A 19717-nucleotide genomic window follows, 5' to 3' on the forward strand; every position below is an offset into this window, starting at 1 on the left:
GCACTCTGCCACTTCTGGCCATTTTCTGTATATGTGGTGCTGAGGAATCGAACCCAGGGCCTCATGTATACGAGGCAAGCACTCTTGCCACTAGGCCATATTCCCAGCCCCAAATTTCTTACAACTATTTTTTTCTTTCTTTTGGTGCCAGTCCTGGGACTTGAACTGAGGGCCGTCCTTGATCTTTTTTTGCTCAAGGTTAGCTGGTACTTATATCATTTGAGCCATAGTTTCATTTCTGGCTTTTTGCTGGTTAATTGGAGGTAAGAATCCCATGGACTTTCTTACTTGGGCTAGCTTTGAACTGTGATCCTCAGATCTCAGCCTCATGAATAGCTAGGATCACAAGTATGAGCCTCCAGTGCCAGAGGGTGACTCAGAAATATACCCAGGGCAAAAATGGACTGGGAGAAAATAATATGAATGACAAGTTTTTGTTCTTAGGCTAGGCAGAAATTCAAGAAATTCATCATACTCCTATGTCCTTCCATTCAAAAAGGAGCAAACAAGTTCTCATGGTCTCTACCAAACTCTGTTCCAGGAGACTACAATGTATACATTTTAAACTGCCCATTTCCATATCTTTCTCTAGTTTTTATGATTGTGGGACAGAGGCTGAAATCTTATTATCACTCAACAAATACACAAGCCAAAACCAAACAAGGCAACAAACTTCCCACAAAGCTTCTCCCAACACAGCCCTGGCAGGTGCTTCTCTCTCCCCAAGCATCTCTGCCTGCCTGCAGTGAGAGTGCTGACTTCTCAAATCCAGTTGTGTGGTGGCTCTCCAGCACCCTTGGACTGGCACAGATCACCCCACTTCCACAAGAGTGCCATTCTGTCCCTGTCACTCAGGAAGAGGGCAAACAGTATCTTTAAAAACTTCCCCCAAGGCTTACTGTGTTCTGTGTCCTGTATATCTATTACATCATTTCACTCCTGCAGCTGTTCTGTGAAAGTTACAAGCAGTTAGCTCCACTGTGGATGCAGAACAGTCAGCAGAGCAGTGGGAGAGTGCATCAGAAATAACTGGGATAAATCTGTAAACCAATCAAAAGAACAACCTGCTGAATGCTGGGGCAAGGAGAAGAGGAAAATGCCCACCAAGGTGCACTCATGGCAAGCCAAAGTAGAGAGATGCTTTGCTAGCTCTACCGTCATAATTGAGAGAGTGTGGTAGCTTTATAAAAGTAAACAAGGGACTGGGAATATGGCCTAGTGGTAGAGTGCATGCCTCATATACATGAAGCCCTGGGTTTGATTCCTCGGCATCACATATATAGAAAAAGCCAGAAGTGGTGCTGTGCCTCAGTGGTAGAGTGCTAGCCTTGAGCAAAAAGAAGCAAGGGACAGTGCTCTGAGTTCAAGCTCTATGACTGGCAAAAAGTAAATAAGTAATAAAAAAATAAGAAGTAAACAAGAGCTGAGCACCAATGGCTCAATCTTAGCTACTCAGGAGGCTGAGATCTGATTATCATGGCTCAAAGCCAGCCTGAGCAGGAAAGTTCTTGAGACTCTTTTTGTTGTTGTTGTTGGTGGTGGTTCTGGGTCTTGAACTCAGGGTCTGGGCCCTGTCCATGAGCCTCATCTGTGCTCAAGACTAGCACCCTACCACTTGAGCCACAGCGCCACTTCCAGCTTTTTTCTGTTTATGTGACTGAGAAATCCAACCCAGGGTTTCATGCATGCTAGGCAAGCACTCTACCACTAAGCCACTCCCATCCCATGACTCTTTATCTTCGATTAACCACCAGAAAATCAGAAATGGTGCTGTGGCTCAAAGTGGTAGAGTGATAGCCTTGAGTCAAAAAGCTCAGGGACAGTATCCATACTCTGAATTCAAGACCCAGGCCTGACCAAAAAAAGAAGGGAAAAAAAGTAAATAAGATCTAACTAGGCACTGATAGCTTTCACCTGTAATCCTAGCTACTACAAAGGCTGAGATCTGAGGATTGTGGTTTGAAATCAGCCCAGTCGGGAAAGTCTGTGAGACTGTTATCTCCAGTTGGCCACCCAAAATTTGGAAGTATGCTGTGCCTTAAGTGATAGAAGCACTAACCTTGAGCAAAAAAGCTAAGCTACAGTGCCCAGGACCTGAGTTCAAGTCTCAGTACTTGTATAAACCATAAAATAAGACAAATAAAGAAGTTCAGATCCAGGATCAGCATGCTTAGGGAAGGGTGGCGGGCCAGACCTCAGTTGCATTTTCATCTGTGTAATTTTCTCTAGGCCAATGTAAATGTCATCATGTTTCTGTACTAATGTCATGTGACTGTAAAAATTTGGATTATTTGATTAACTTCTGTGGAGATGCTTGGCTGCCTCACTTCTCTGGAATCAAGGATGGTGTGTTGAAATGGCCAGGCCAGCTGGTAGATATTCAGAAATGCTGATATTTCAGGCAACAGACCTGATTCCTAGAGTACGTGCTAAGAAATGGCTAGCTGGAACTATGGCTCCTTTCCACCCCTGAAGCAACCCCACCTTACAGTGTGTGGTGGGAATTATCTAGGTTTGGCCTGATGTTCCTGCACAGGCTGTGGGATGGTTAGAGTCAGTTGAACTCAAACACTCACTCCTAAGAAGAGCTCTGGCCAATCCAGACATGAAGGTGGGCACAGGGGGTGTCCCTTCAGCCTCCTCAGCACCCCAGATCCCACCAGAGCCTGTCTCTTAAGGCACAGGACAGGGGATGCACTTGCTGGCTCTGAACGTGCTGTATCTTTCATGGCCATGGCAGGTAGTACTTCCATACCTGCAGGGACTTGTCATACCACCGGTTTGCCCCATTCTTGCTGCAGCCTCCACCGTGGAGAAGTTGCAGTGCTCTGTTGGTGTCGCTGAGATCCCCGTCACCAGGGGCATCCAGGCACACCAGGCAGATGCAGCGTTCAATCATGTCCAGTGAGTCTCGATTGGTGGAGTCTGCAAGACAGGTGAGCTATCTTTAGAGCTTATCCTGCCCAGGCCTGGCCCCTCACAGAGCCTCTGGCACTGCAGGGTGGCAGCCTTGCCTGCCTTGGGAACATAGCGTAGTTAGCTAGGACACTCCTGAAGTTCTGACCTAGCCCAGTGGTCCCCTCCAGAATCCTGCCCCGTGATGACAGCCCAACTCTGTCCCTGGTGTATGGCCATTGATCCTGCTTTCAGGATAAAGAAGGTGGCTGGGACCCTTGGCTGGCCCACAGCAGGGAAATCTACAGTCTTCCAGTCCAATACCTCCTCTCTGGGGTGCTGAGTCCCACCTGTGCACCTTAGATGAATCAACTATGAGTCTCAGATATTTAGATTCATTGTTAAAGTTTTTTTTTGTTTTTGTTTTTGTTTTTTGGCCAGTCCTGGGCCTTGGACTCAGGGCCTGAGCACTGTCCCTGGCTTCTTCCTGCTCAAGGCTAGCACTCTGCCACTTGAGCCACAGCGCCACTTCCGGCCGTTTTCTGTATATGTGGTGCTGGGGAATCGAACCTAGGGCCTCGTGTATCCGAGGCAGGCACTCTTGCCACTAGGCTATATCCCCAGCCCGTCATTGTTGAAGTTTTTGAATTGGCCAACTTCACATGACACTGGACACACACACACACACACACACACACACACACACACACACACACACACACACACACACACACACACACACAGAATGAGAATGGCAGGCAGAAGATGAGACTGACCCTGACCCTGCAGCTGGGTGAGCTGGCTGGGGTTGGGGTTGTTTCAGGTCCATGGAACAAACTCATCAGGACAAGGAGACTAAAGGCCAGTAGCTATGCAAGAGATTCATGCCCAGACCTAGCCTGCTGCTGGCTTTCTTTCTTAAACCTCTAAAGATGCCCCAGTTCCCACAGGAAGGGGGCTTCTGTTACCACCCCCTATGTCTCCAGAGGGCACCTTTTGTGGGGACACGGGGGAGTCAAGCACATACTCATGGGGGACAGAATTTGGGAAGTTTGTTCCAGAGAGAGAGGTCCAGCCAACCCACTGCTTCCCAGCAAAGCTCAGGGAGGCCTGCAAAGTCCCTCTTTGGAGGTGCTGCTCCTGGGTAACGGCAGTTGCCATGTGTCTCTCCATCCTCTAAACAGAAGCCTCTATCACAACCATGTTCTCTCTCCACCATCACACACAGCAATAGAGATAGTGAGCCTATCTTAAAAGTCCACACGAACCAAAGTTTAATGTTTTGGTTTAAAATTCTTTTATTTTATGCTAGTCCTAGGGCTTGAACTCAAGGCCAAGGAGCTGTACATGAGCTTTTTTGCTCAAGGCTGGTGCTCTATTACTTCAGCCACAGCTCCACTTCCAGCTACTTGGTGGCTAATTGGAGATAAGAATCACAAATTTTCTTGCCTGGGCTGGCTTTGAACTGTGATCTTTAGATCTCAACCTCTTGGTTTACAGTTCTAAGGAATCAGACCAAGGTCTCATGGGTTGGGTCTGCATGCTCAGAGTCTGAGCTGGAGGCTGCATACAGGAGCAGGACGAGGTGCTGGCTACTACCCGCGCCCCCATGGCTCCCTGGAGCCCATGTATGACCTTACAGCCTACCTCCTGCTACACCTGGATGCCTGTGCACATCCCATGTCTTCACCACCCAGACACCCTCTCTTGCTCTGCCTTCCTCAAGCTCTCTAATCTTGTGGCCCCCAAGGACTCCTGAAGCTGGGGCACACAGGCTCCCCAGCCCATTGGCCATGTCCAGCATCATTGTGGGAAGCAAGGCTTGAGGTTGTTAGCCAACTTTTGTGGAGAACCTTCTATGTGCCAGGCTTCCCTATACACATGCATACTGATGAAAAGGGGATAGGTATCATCTTTGTGCAAGGCAAGAAGGCATTTGCAGGCAAGAAGTAGAGAAATTAAAGGTCTTGATCTAAGGCCATTTGCAAGGCCTCACTAGCAAAGGATGGTAGTAAAGTCATCTCAGAATGAGAGGAAGCTGGTTTTGGTTCAAGGCATCTAACTCTCATGCCCAGGTTGGGGGCAGACCATTGATAGCCCTGGAAAATGAGCATCACTGCAGACTCAGGTTGAGGTTGGTGCTGTCAGAGCAATGTGTAGAAAGGGTGTGGACCTGGAGGCCCATCGAGGGCCATGGGCAGCTCCTGATGCACAGCTTGGCCTTGTGGGTCGTGCCTTGGAGAGCTGAGAACCTAGCTTGAGATCTGTCTTTGCCAGGGTTTCTTAGAGACAGCCTGAAGACTGTGTGAGTGGTCAGGCTGCAACTCCAATAAACCTAGCAGAAGCCTGTCATGCCAGGGGCTGGAGCAAGATTGGTGAATGGAATTTCTGAATGGGAGTGTGGAAGCTTGGCATACTTCCTGTCTGCTGATTTACACAAAGCTGGAAGTAAGGAAGAATGCTCCTCTCCCCCCCCCCCCCCCCCCGCCACCCAAGCACCAGGACCACAAGGGAAGAAGGAAGAATCCTAGAGGAGGACTGAGATCTTGTCATCATGTATGTGAGGCTTGCAGGCCCCAGCAGCTAAGTGCTACCCAATAAGAGCCAGGTCCTGGTTCATTAGACAGAGTGAAATGGAAGCAGGACAACCGAACTGGGAAGCCACATGGCCTTGTATATGAACTCCTTGCACACAAGTGCTGATAGGTCAAATGCTGACAAGTTTATCATATAAGGCAGAAAATGAACGACACTGAAATTCATTCACCATGACTGGTCTGAGGTAATGGAAATGCAGGGTGGTGGGCTGGAGGCTTGAGGCAGTAGCTGTTTGTCTTGTGGCATCCTCTCGCAATACATTGGGGCTCATTTAATGTGGTAAATCAATCTTCCTCAAGGAGCCCCCGCTTAATATTTTGAGAAGTGGGAGTTGAGTAATAAGAGAAGCTTGCTCTGAAACTCGTGCCCTGGGAGGGTGACAGTTTTAGTGTTGCAGAAATTCCAGTGGCCTGGAGGCCTTACAGAGACCCAAAGCTACTGTTCGAAGCTGGCAACTTACAAACTATCTCAGGTGAGCATGGATATGATGCATATTTTTTGTATGCCAGTTTTAGGGCTTGGACTCGGGGCCTGGGAACTGCCCCTTACCGTTTTTGCTCAAGTCTAGCATTCTATTACTTGAGCCACAGCTCTACTACTGGCTTCTTGCTGGTTTGTTGGAATAAGAGTCTCACAGACTTTCCTGCCTGGGCTGGCTTCTAACTATGATCCTCAGATCTCAGCCTCCTGAGTAGCTAGTATTACAGGTGCGAGCCACTGTTACCTGGCTTTCTAACAAGAGTATTTCTTGTCCAGTGAAAACTGGATGTTGCACATTAGAACTGCACATTTGATTTGTGTTACAAAACCCTCTTTTAAAAAAAACTTAAGAGGGGCTGGGAATATGGCCTAGTGGCAAAAGTGCTTGCCTCATATACATGAAGCCCTGGGTTCAATTCCCCAGCACCACATATATAGAAAATGGCCAGAAGTGGCACTGTGGCTCAAGTAGCAGAGTGCTAGCCTTGAGCAAAAAGAAGCCAGGGACAGTGCTCAGGCCCTGAGTCCAAGGCCCAGGACTGGCAAAAAAAAAAAAAAAAAAAAAGAAAAGAAAAGAAAAGAAAAGAAAAGAAAATGAAACTTAAGAGGGTCTTCAGCTCCTAGGAGTACGGAGTAGTCTTTTCCCTATTTTTCTTACCTGGATAGCACATTAAGTACAAACATAAAGAGACTCTGGAAGATGGAGAAAGGAGAGCAAACTAGCCAGGGATCCTAAGCCTTAAAAAGATGGCACATGACAAATTAAACTGTGTCCTCTTCAAACTCATACATTGTTACTTCCTGGTGACTATTTCTTGAAAGAACCTTTAAAGGGGAAATATAAGGCTATATGAGGTCATAAAGATGGAGTCCACAGAACTTACAATTAGAAAAAGGGGGAGATGCTGTGTGCTGGTAGCTCATGTCTATAATCCTAGCTACCCAGGAGGCTCTGAGGCCAGAAGCTAGCCCAGGCACAAAAATCCATGAGTCTCTTATCTCCAATAAATTACCAAATAAGCTGAAAGTGGGAGCTGTGGCTCAATGGCTAGAACACTTGCCTTGAGCAAAAGGAAGCTCAAGAACAGCATCCAGGCTTCAAGTTCAAGCCCCAGGACTGGTATTAAAAAAAAAAAAGGAAGGGGAGAGAAACTAGGTGTGGAGGTGTTGCACACATGGAATTCAAGACATGAGAGGCCAAGGCAAGAGGAGCAAGCATTCAAGGCTAATCAGGGATACTTAATGAGACCTGCCTAAAAAACAAAAGACACCAAGTGCCACAGAGAACAGGCTACACTAGAACTCTCTGAGAAGGCAGTAATCTGTAGTCCAAGGAGAGAGGCCCAAGAAGAAACCAACCTTTAACCTTGGACTTCCAGTCTCCAGAACTGTGAGAACTATATTCCTGTCATTTAAGCTACCCAGTCTGTGGTATTTCCTTATGGGTGTTACCCCCTGCTAGACTATCCCACATATGGATATTCTAAAAAGCCAGCATGTAAAAACAAACTGTAGCATAAGCCTGAGATCTTGATCCAGAGAACCAGAAAAAAATAGGGCATCTTAGAAAGTAGCACTGTGGCTCAAAGTGGTAGAACACTACCAGTCTTGGAGCAAAAGAGCTCAGGGAGAGCTCCCTTAGATAACAGTCATTTTTCCTGACTATTTTGGTTTTTGCTTATAAGTAATTTTTAATTGTTATTATAAAGGTGATGTACAAAGGAGTAACAGTTACATAAGTCAGGCAATGAGTACATTTCTTTTTGGACAATGCCATCCCTTTCCTCTCCCTCTTTGTTTTCCCCTCCCATCCTCACCCACAAGTTGCATAGTTCATTTTCCACATAGTGTCCAGTGACTACTACTGCTGCATTCCTTCAGTTTTCACCCTTCATTTCTGTGCTCCCCCTTACCCTCGTAAACACAAATAAATGAAGAAACAAGACAAAAAGAAAACTAAAACAACTAAGAAAAGTCATTTTCATTTCCTGGAATAGCTTAAGCTACATATCCCAAGCAAAACCATCACTGTTTCCATTGTCCACCTTTTGCTGCCACCCAGGGCCGTAGTGAGCCTGCACATATAACAGTGTTTACTTGTGATGAAGCACTTTGTCATTTGGGAGTATCAGAGAAAGAGTGGTCTTACATGGAAGCTGGAACTTCCATCTCTGCTGGTGCTAATTAGACTTTCTCACACAGCATCAAAAGAGACAATGTAAGGAGCCTAAATACCCCACCCAGCAGTCATAGGGTACCCCTCTCTTAGAACTCAATAAAGCTCAGTGAAGAACTCGATTTCTATATTCACTTACTGTCATAGCCAGCACCATCACTATTATTTGTTGCAATAGTGGCAGTGGGCCAGTTAAGACAGTAGGTTTCAATAAGTTCCAGAGCCTCATAACATAATACACCCCAATTTCCACAGGAAATCACATATTATACCAAGAACCAGGAAAATCTTGACTTCAGTTTTAAAAAATAGTAGATAATAACACTGAGATGATAGAAACGATAGAATGATGTAACACATGTTTTAAACTCAGTAACCATAAAATATATCAACAGTATTTAAAACATTAAAAATATCATAGAGAGAGAGAAAGATGGCACCGACAGAATAGGGAGGCACCCCGACTCGCTCCAACTGAAGAGCGAGCTGGGAACTCCAACACCCAACACCCCATCAAGAACCCAGCAAAACCAGCAGCCAGAAGCAGTGGAGAAACACAGGAAAACAAAAAGGAGCAAAAAAGAAGAACCAAAAACCTACACGGAGCCGGAGAATCTCCGGGGCACCCTCCCCCCACCAGCCGACCCTGGCCCAAACAGGGCCAGGCTGGGAAAGGGGAACCTGGTGATCGGCAGACAGGCTGCCAGGAGCGCAGAATTCATATAGCGGGAGACCCCATGGTCACAAGGCAGGGTGCGGACCAAGACACACACCGGCAGCGACGAGAAGTTCGGGTCCACAACGGGTTCGGACAAGGGAACCCAGCGCGGCAGAAAGAGGGAACCGGGGAAGCCACCATGACACTTTGCCAACCCCTGAAGGGCCAACGGCTGCGGGGGACACACACACAAAGCAGCAACTGTGAGTCCCCCATTACCCCCTCCCCCAACGGGAGACCAGCTATCAGAGACCCAAGCCCGACAAAGAAGCTAGATCTCCCTCCTTCCCCCTCCCCACCCCGAGGGAACAAAGAATCCCCAAATCAGGCGGGGAGCCCCCATCAGGCGCTGGGAAGTCAGTTTAGCAGGGAAAGGGTGGAGCAGCTCCAAGGCCCCACAGGTTCCTGAACTGGCAGAACCAGCCCCGCCCCCTTCCCAACAGGGGCCAGGGGACAGCGGGCAGTGCAAGCCCCACCCGAGACACCTGGACCTCGCAGACTCTTACAACTAAAATCACAGGCGCTGGTGGGCAATACCAGCCCAGCAGGGTCACCTGAGCCTGATCACGTCCCCCCCTCGCAGCGGAGGCGAGGTCTGAGGGTGCCAAGCCACACCCGGACAGTCGATCCCACTGGACCCCACACATACCGCCCCCCCCCCAAAGGACTCACAGGAGGGCGCAAGCACAACCCAACAACCCAGGGCTCTCTCTGGGAGGCATATCCTGCTAAAGTGCCTGTTGGAGTGGACACACAGCGCATAGGAGGGCGGGGCCCCGGCGACAGCGCCCGCTCTGGTAGGTGTACCCTGCACTGGTGGGTGGGGCCACAGCGACAGCACCTGCTGCCGTAGACACGCCTACACAGGAGGGAGGGAAGATTTACACAGACCTCCAGATGCGCAAATCACAAAGAAACATAACTCAGTTCATCAAAGGGCAAGCCAACTCGCCAGCTCCAAAAAGCAGCATGACTGAAGAGGAGATAGAGACTAAAAAAGTAAATGAGGCCATGTTAACAGGAATGATTGAAAGCGTCAGAAATGAAATCAGAAAACAATTCCAGGAGTTTAGAGCAGAAATCTGGAAGGACACCCAGGAAGCCAAGAAAGAAATGGAAGCAAAAATGGATATAATGCAAGCCTCAATTAAAGAAATGGAAGCAAAAATGGATACAATGCAAACCGCCTTTAAAGAAAATCTCCACATCCTGAGAATTGAAATGCATGAAAAAATAGATTTAAAATACAACTCTTTAAATGAAGAAATTTCCACGATCAGAGCTGATATGACAACCATAAATAGCTCTCTGACATCCATAAACTCCGCAGTTGAAACCATAACACAAAGAGTGGACCATATAGAATCCAGAATCTCTCGCCTGGACGATGAAGCAGCTGACAACAACCAGAAAATGACCACACTCCAAGAAAAGGTGAAGCTTCAGGGAAGACTAATCCAGGAACTAATGGACAAAGACAAGAGATATAATCTGCACATAACTGGAATAGAAGAAGGAGCCAAATACCAGAACAGAGGGCTTAATCATATTCTCAATAAAGTTATTGCAGAAAACTTCCCCAATCTCACAGGGGACCCCATCCAGGTAACCGAAGCCTATAGGACACCCGGCAGGTCAGACCCCAGGAAAGCCACCCCAAGGCACATAATATTCAAGACTACAGACCTCAAGATTAAAGATCAAAATCTGAATTCAGCCAAAGCGAAGAAGGAAACTTTTTTCAATGGGAAGAGGATTCGAATAACATCCGACTTATCCACACAAACTTACCAAGCTCGAAGTGAGTGGAAGAGCACCATCCAAGTACTTCAGAATAACAATTTACAACCTTGGATCAAATATCCAGCAAAATTGGAGTTCACATTCGAAGGGAGAACCAGATCTTTCCACACCAAAGAGGAGCTAAAGGATTATGTGAATAAAAAACCAGCCCTACAGCGAATATTAAGAGGGGAACCCCACCCAACAGAGATCATAAAAGACACACAGACAGAATCAGAAAGAAACTTCAATAGCCAAAGTCCAGCAGAAAGACCAGCTCACTAAAGACAGGAGAAAAAAAAGAGGAAAAAACAGCCCAACAAGAAAATGGAAGGAGAAAAAACACCCTTATCCTTGATCTCTTTAAATATAAATGGTTTAAACTCCCCGATAAAGAGGAGCAGACTGGCAGAATGGATTCACAACCAAAAAGTTGACATCTGCTATCTACAAGAGACCCACCTTACAGCAAGGGACAAAAACAGGCTTCGAATGAAAGGATGGAGCAAGATCTACCAAGCAAATGCACCCACCAAAACGGCAGGTGTAGCCATTCTGATCTCAGACAAGCTGGACTTCTCATTAAAGTCCACTCAAAAAGACAAAGAAGGACACTACATATTAATACAAGGAAAAATCAAGAATCAAGAAATCACGGTGATAAATGTATACTCACCGAACAAAAGAGGCCCTACATATGTCAAGCAAATTCTCACAGAATTACAGAGCAAGATAAACGCAAACACAATCATAGTGGGTGAGTTTAATACTCCTCTTTCTCCAAGAGACAGATCCAACACCAGAGGATTAGTAAGGGAGCTGAGGACCTAAATAACACCATTTCCCAAATGGATGTAACAGACCTATATAGAGCTTTTCACCCTACAGAGACCCAATACACCTTCTTTTCAGCAGCCCATGGATCATATTCCAAAATAGACCACGTCATAGCCCACACAAAGAACCTCAGCAAATACAAAAGTATTGACGTCATCCCATGTATTATATCTGATCACAGTGGATTAAAGGTAACCCTCAACAACAAAGGATACCACAGAGGCTATACACACTCTTGGAGGCTAAACCCCACGCTGCTATCCAACACTTGGGCCACAGACCAAATTAAAGATGAAATCAACAAATTCATAAGCCACAATGACAAAGAAAACACATCACAAAGAAACCTATGGGACACAGCTAAGGCAGTACTGAGGGGCAAAATCATTGCACTCAGCACCCACATTAAAAGAATGGAAGCAGAGCAGGTGAATACCCTCACGATGAAACTAAAACAACTGGAGAAACAAGAAATGACAGAATCTAAAATGACTAGGAGGGGAGAGATCACAAAGATTAAAGAAGAGATAAATCTGATTGAAAATAGAAAGACCATTCAACAAATAAATAAGACTAAAAGCTGGTTCTTTGAGAAAATAAACAAAATTGACAGACCCCTTGCAAGACTTACAAAAAAAAGAAGAGAAGAGGGCTGGGGATATAGCCTAGTGGCAAGAGTGCCTGCCTCGGATACACGAGGCCCTAGGTTCGATTCCCCAGCACCACATATACAGAAAACGGCCAGAAGCGGCGCTGTGGCTCAAGTGGCAGAGTGCTAGCCTTGAGCGGGAAGAAGCCAGGGACAGTGCTCAGGCCCTGAGTCCAAGGCCCACGACTGGCCAAAAAAAAAAAAAAAAAAAAAGAAAGAAGAGAAGAGACTCATACATGTAAAATCAGGGACTCCACCGGAAAAATTACAACAAGTACACACGATATTCAAACAATCATAAGGAGCTATTTCCAAAACCTCTACTCAGCAAAAAACAATAATTTTACAGAAATGGATCAATTCTTAGAGAAGTACAAACTGCCCAAACTGAACCAAGAAGAAATAAATCAACTAAATAAACCAATAACTTATGGTGAGATACAGGAGGTAATCAAGAACCTCCCTACTAAGAAAAGCCCAGGCCCAGATGGATTCACCAACGAATTCTACAAAACCTTTAGTGAGGAGCTAATACCAATACTCCTCAAACTCTTCCGCGAAATAGAAACAGAGGGAGAAATCCCAAACTCATTCTACAAAGCTAATATCATGCTTACTCATTCCCAAACCAGGCAAAGATCCGACAAAAAAAGAGAACTACAGACCAATATCACTAATGAACACAGACGCAAAGCTCCTCAATAAAATATTAGCTAACAGGATCCAGAAACTGATCAAGAAAATCATACATCATGACCAAGTAGGCTTCATCCCTCAGTCACAAGGATGGTTCAACATCCGTAAATCAATCAACGTAATTCACCACATAAACAGATCTAAAATTAAGAATTACATTGTTATCTCAGTCGATGCCCAAAAAGCCTTTGACAAAATACAACATCCATACCTATTAAAAGCTTTGGAGAGAACAGGAATAGATGGAACATTCCTCAAAACAATAAAAGCCATATACAACAGACCAACTGCTAATAGCATATTAAATGGAGAGAAACTTAAATCATTCCCCCTAAACTCAGGAACAAGACAAGGATGCCCACTCTCCCCACTTCTGTTCAACATAGTGCTAGAATCCCTAGCCATAGCAATAAGGCAAGAGGAGGACATCAAAGGGATCCACATCGGCAAGGAAGAAATCAAGTTATCCCTATTCGCAGATGACATGATCTTATATCTGAAGGACTCAAAAAACTCAGTACCCAAACTCCTACACCTAATAAACCAATTCGGCAAAGTAGCAGGATACAAAATCCATCCACAAAAATCAGCAGCTTTTCTGTACACCAGCAATAGACAAACAGAAAAGGAAATTATGGAAACAATTCCATTTACAGTAGCCAAAAAAAGAATAAAGTACCTAGGGATCAACTTAACCAAGGACGTGACGGACCTATTCAATGAAAACTACACAAATCTAATAAGGGAAATCAGAGAAGACACAAGGAGATGGAAAGACCTCCCATACTCATGGGTAGGCAGAATCAATATAGTGAAAATGGCCATATTGCCCAAATTGTTATATAAATTCAATGCAATACCTATCAAAATCCCAGCCACATTTTTCACTGAAATAGAGAAACCAATCCATAAATTCATATGGAACAGCAAAAAACCTAGAATAGCCAAAGCAATTCTAGGCAAAAAAAAAATAGTGCAGGAGGTATCACAATACCAGACTTCAAGCTCTACTACAGGGCCATCATAACAAAAACAGCATGGTATTGGTATAAAAACAGATCGGAAGACCAGTGGATTAGAATTGAAGACCCAGAAATAAAACCGCACTCTTACAGCCAACTGATATTCGACAAAGGAGCTAAAGACATACAATGGAATAAACATAGCCTCTTCAACTACTGGTGCTGGGAGAACTGGGCAGCCATATGCAGAAAACTCAAAGTAGACCCAAGCCTATCACCATCCACCAAGATCAACTCAAAATGGATCAAGGACCTCAACATCAGACCTGAATCCTTGAAACTACTGAAGGACAGAGTAGGAAAGACACTAGAACTTATAGGCACAGGAAGGAACTTCCTGAATAGAGTCCCAGGGGCACAACAAATAGGGGAAAGACTCAACAAATGGGACTACTACAAATTAAAAAGTTTCTGCACAGCTAAGGTCATAGCCACCAAAATAGAAAGACAGCCAACGATATGGGAAAGGATATTTACCAGCACAGCAACAGACAAAGGCCTGATATCGGTCATCTACAGAGAACTCAAAAAACTAAGCCCCTCCAAGCCCAATAAACCTATTAGGAAATGGGCAAAAGAGCTAAAGAGAGACTTCACAAGAGAAGATATAAAAATGGCAAAGAAACACATGAGGAAATGCTCAACATCCCTGCTAGTAAAGGAAATGCAAATAAAAACAACCCTGAGATACCACCTCACCCCAGTTAGAATGGCCTATACTCTGATCTCAGGAAACAACAAATGCTGGAGGGGCTGCGGGGAAAGAGGAACCCTTCTCCATTGTTGGTGGGAATGCAAATTAGTGCAACCACTTTGGAAAACAGTATGGAAGTTTCTCAAAAAGCTCAATATAGACCTACTCTATGACCCAGCCATACCACTCCTAGGCATCTATCCTAAACAGCAAAACCCAAGATATCAAAAAGACATTTGTACTTCCATGTTTATCACGGCACAATTCACAATAGCCAAAATATGGAAACAACCCAGATGCCCCTCCACAGACGAATGGATCCAAACAATATGGTACTTATACACAATGGAATACTACATAGCGATTAGGAAGGGTGAAATATTGTTATTCGCAGGGAAATGGTCAGAACTCAAACAAATAATGTTGAGTGAGACAAGCCTAGAACACAGAAAACAAAGGGGCATGATCTCCCTGATATATGACTGTTAACAAAGGGAGACGGAGAGACAGTAGAGACCAAGTCTGTGAATACTGTATATGTTCTTGATACATTGTATATATGTCTACCTGACCTAGACAAGGGATAGAAAAACAGGTCGTAAGATATCACAAGAAATGTACACACTGCCCTACTATGTAACTGCACCCTCTTTGCACAACACCTTGTAAAAAAATTTATGTTCAATTAATAAAAAAAAGAACTCTAAAAAAAATAATATCATAGAATGTCACAGCAAAGAAATATAAATGCTTCAAAATAAAAGACAGAAACAAGAACCAGATATAAATTTTAGAACTGAAAAAAATATATAAAAATATCAGTGGCTGGATTAGGAAGAAGAAAATCGATGAAATTGAAGGAAGGTGAACAACAGAATCTGGCCACCTGAACAAGAGAGAAAAAATTAACTGGAAAAAAAGTGAAGAGATCCTAAGAAACTTGTGACATAAAAGAACTAACATTCATATTATCAAATTCCCCTAGAGGAACTGGGTGCTGGTGGCTCTTGTCTATAACCCTAGCTACTAAGGAGGCTGAGACCTAAGGATTTTAGTTTGAAGCCAGCATGGCCGGAAAGTCTCTGGGACTCTTACCTCTAACTAGCTACCAAAAAATCCATAAGTGGACCTGTGCCTCAAGTGGTAGGATGCTAGCCTGGAGCACAAAAGCTTAGAGACAGTGCCCAGGGTCTGAGGTCAAGCCCCAGGACATACACAAAAATTTCCCCTAAAGGGAGAAGAGAAAAGGCAGAACAAGAAGTCTTGCTAATGGCTAAAAACTTAGAGCCAGACTCTGATGACTCACACCTAGAATCCTAGCTACTCAGTAAGTTGAGATCTAAGGATCTCAGTTTGAAGCCAGCCTGGGCAGCCAAATCCTTAAAACCTTTATCTCTTAATAGTAAAATGCTGGAGGTGTGGCTCAAGCAGGAAGCATCAGCTTTAAGTGAAAAAAGCTAAAGGAAAGTGTGAGGTTTGAAGTTCAAGCCCCAATCCTGGCACAACAATCAAAACAACAACAACAAAACGCCAATAACAACCTCAAATTTGACTAAGATACAAACTTAAAGATTAAAGAAACTGACTTAATCCCAATCAGGTTAAATTAAAATGAACACATCATAGTCAAACTTCTGAAAACCAAAAGATAAAGAAATACCTAGGAAACAAGGATACAGAAATGACATTTTATCTATAGGAGAAAAGCAACAGAAGGCAGATTTCTTATTTGAAACTATGAAATCTGAAGGAATTGGCACTGCATTTTTTTAATTCTGAAAGGAAAGAATTATCAACACAGGATTATATCTAGGAAAATTATCCTTCAGAAATGAAGAGGAAATCAAGACATTCTTACATACAAAGATAAAAAAAAAACAAAAACTAGGGCTGGTAGTGTAGATTGGTGGTAAAGAGCTTGCCTGGCATGTACAGAATCCTGGGTTCCATCAAAAAGAAAGTTAACCCTAGCAGGCCTACCCTAATAGTTTGGCTACAAGAAGTTCCCAAAATGAAAGGAAATTACTTAAATTAAAAGAGAGTAATATTGGGCTATCAAGAAGAAAGAAAGCGGGGCTGGGGATATGGCCTAGTGGCAAGAGTGCCTGCCTCATATACATGAGGCCCTGGGTTTGATTCCCCAGCACCACATATACAGAAAATGGCCAGAAGTGGCGCTGTGGCTCAAGTGGCAGAGTGCTAGCCTTGAGCAAAAAGAAGCCAGGGACAGTGCTCAGGCCCTGAGTCCAAGCCCCAGGACTGGCCAAAAAAAAAAAAAAAAAAAAAAAAGAAGAAAGAAAGCCAGGGGCTGGAGGCCCATACCTAACACGGGAGGCAGAGATCTGAAGCTTGCAGTTCAAAGTCAATGGGGGCAAAAAGCCTATGAGACTCTTATCTCCAATTGACCCCAGGCAGGGGTGTCGGAGGGGGCGAGGGTTGGGGAAGTAGAGGTCTGGTTCAAGGGGTAGAGTGCATTGAGCAAAAAAAATGAGAAAAAATGAGAGGCCCTGTGTTCCAGCATCAGTACTAACTAGCACAAATGAAGAAGAAGGAAAAAAAAAAACCTGAAAGGGGGGGGCGGGCACGGTGGGAAAGGAAGAGGAGTAGGAGGAAGAAGAGAAAAAAGAGGAGGAAGAAGAGGTAGAGGAAGAGAAGGAGGGGGGAGGGAGGGAAGAAGGAAGAACATTGGAAAGAGTAAAAGTTTCTGTGTTCAAGGAACTAGAAAAAAAAGATATCTGAACAAGTACGGTGTCCAGCCTGAACCCTTACCCTACATGAAAGTCTCTAGCAACAAGGGACAGAAAATTCCCGAGTCATATTTGTACCCAAAGGAGGGACTTGGAGCATGACAGCTACCATCATTGACAAATTCATTTTCATTTTTGGTTTTTTAAATTATGGTCCAGTATCAGGACAAAAAGTATAAAAAATGCCTATTATGGTTCTTACTTTGCATGCAGAAAATGTTTAAGATAATTAGAACAAAAGGAGAGTAGAATCATGGAAGAGGTACCAAGCTTGCTTTCTTTCATTAGAACTTGTGCGATTTTTAATACCAGTCATCTCAGATGAGTTGTGTATTAGGAAGATAATACAGGCACTTCTAGTAAAGGCTATACAAACATATAACACACACCAAAAAAAAAACCCACAATAGATAAAACAGAATTCTCAAAAATTTTCATGTAAACCAAAGGAAGGCAAAAAAAGGAAACAAGAATTGAAAAACAGAGGAGAAAGAACTGAAAAACCGAAAACAACAAAACTAATGGCAAAGGCAGTCCAAACATATTACTTTAAATATAATTGCATTAATCATAAGTGATAATTTCTAATTGCACTAAATATAAATGGTGTTAATCCATCAGTTAAAAATGGTTACTAAGCTGAGCACTGACAGTTAACTCCTATATCCTAGCCACTGAGGAGGCTGAGCTCTGAGGATCATGATTCAAAGCCAGTTTAGCTCCAACTAACTACTCAAAATGGTAGAGTACTAGTCTTGAGCACAAAATCTTGGGGACAGTGCTCAGGCCCCAGGACTGGCACAAACAAAACAACATTAAAGAAACAAATATTGATCCAGTGCTAGTGGTTTACACCTGTAATCATAGCTATTCAGGAGGCTGAGACCCAAAGGATCATGGTTTGAGGCCAGTTTGGGCATAAAAGTTCTCAAGACTCACGCTCTAAAATACCCAGGAAAAAGCCCTGCTAGAGCTAAGCAAGCAAGATAAGCAAGCACAAAATTCTAAGTTCAAACTTCAGTACCAGCAACAATAGCAACAAAAATATTGACAGAATGTAAAATATTCCATAAGAAACTTGTGTTAAATATAATAAAGTAGGTTTGCTTTAAGTAAAAGAAAGGAAAAGACTATCATGCGAACACTAATCAGAAGAAAGCAGGAATCACTATATTTATGTCAAATAAATTCCAGCACAAAGAAAATTTACCAGAGACATAAGAATAAAGGGCAAAATTGGCCAAGAAAACATGGCTACGCTAAATGACGTGTACTACATATACCACAAAATACATGAAGAACTGAAGGGAGAGATACATAAATCCACTAATGTCCTTGGAGACTTCAATATACATCTCTCAAGATATAGAACAGCTGGACATAAATTCAGCAAAGTCCAGAAGAATTTGGCACATTATCAACCAACATTTCTAGAAAACTTCACACGAGAAAAGCAGAATTCATATTCTTTTTTTATTCATTGAGCCTTGAGCATATAATAAGGTAATTTCAGTACCATAAGAAAACCCACAACAAATAGTAAGGAACTGAAATAATTCAAAATATGTTCTCTGACTACTGTGGAAGCAAAACAGCAGGAAAAATTTCAACTATTTGGAAACCCATCATGCATTTGAAAGTTATCCACTAGCCCAAAAAGGAGCACACAAGACCAGTTCTATATTCAAGACTCAATAAAATCAGTCATATGAACAGATTAAAGAAAAAAATCACACAACTATATTAATTGATACAGGAAAATGCACATGGCAAAATTCAGTATTCATCATGATCAAATTTCTTAGGAAATTAAAAATACAAGGGAACTTCCTTGACTTAGTAAAGAATAGCTACAAAAGTTTTGTAGCTAAAAGACCAAATGCTTTCTTTAAGATCAAGAATGAGATAAAAGGGCTGGGGATATAGCCTAGTGGCAAGAGTGCCTGCCTCGGATACACGAGGCCCTAGGTTCGATTCCCCAGCACCACATATACAGAAAACGGCCAGAAGCGGCGCTGTGGCTCAAGTGGCAGAGTGCTAGCCTTGAGCGGGAAGAAGCCAGGGACAGTGCTCAGGCCCTGAGTCCAAGGCCCAGGACTGGCCAAAAAAAAAAAAAAGAATGAGATAAAATATATCCAAACCCACTCCCTCATTACCTCTGCTCAACATGGTTCTAGAAGTTCTGGAAAGCACAGTAATCTAAGAAAAAAGCTTGAAGACCAGAAAGAAAAAAAAAATGGCTCCTGTTTTCATACAACCTGCTCATCCTAAGTAATCTATAAAAACAAGCAAATGAAACTAATAAGTAAACTCTGGAAGCTACAAGATAAAAGCCCAACATACAAGAGATAATGACAAATCTAATAAAAAGTATATGGAACTTGCATATTGGCATACAAAATATGAATGAACTGGGAACTGGT

The 19717-nt window shown here is 43.7% G+C and overlaps 1 protein-coding gene across 1 annotated transcript in view; it reads right to left on the reverse strand.

Annotated features, from left to right (window-relative positions):
- The window catches only part of Chat (choline O-acetyltransferase), a 60169-nt gene that overhangs the window by 15533 nt on the left and 24919 nt on the right, over positions 1–19717 (reverse strand). The window contains exon 8 of the mRNA XM_048337289.1: positions 2756–2925. Coding sequence (XP_048193246.1) covers positions 2756–2925 — 170 coding nt within the window. The remainder of the gene's footprint in view (positions 1–2755; positions 2926–19717) is intronic.

Source organism: Perognathus longimembris, chromosome 2 (genome assembly GCF_023159225.1).
Source record: "Perognathus longimembris pacificus isolate PPM17 chromosome 2, ASM2315922v1, whole genome shotgun sequence".
Lineage (NCBI taxonomy): Eukaryota > Metazoa > Chordata > Mammalia > Rodentia > Heteromyidae > Perognathus > Perognathus longimembris.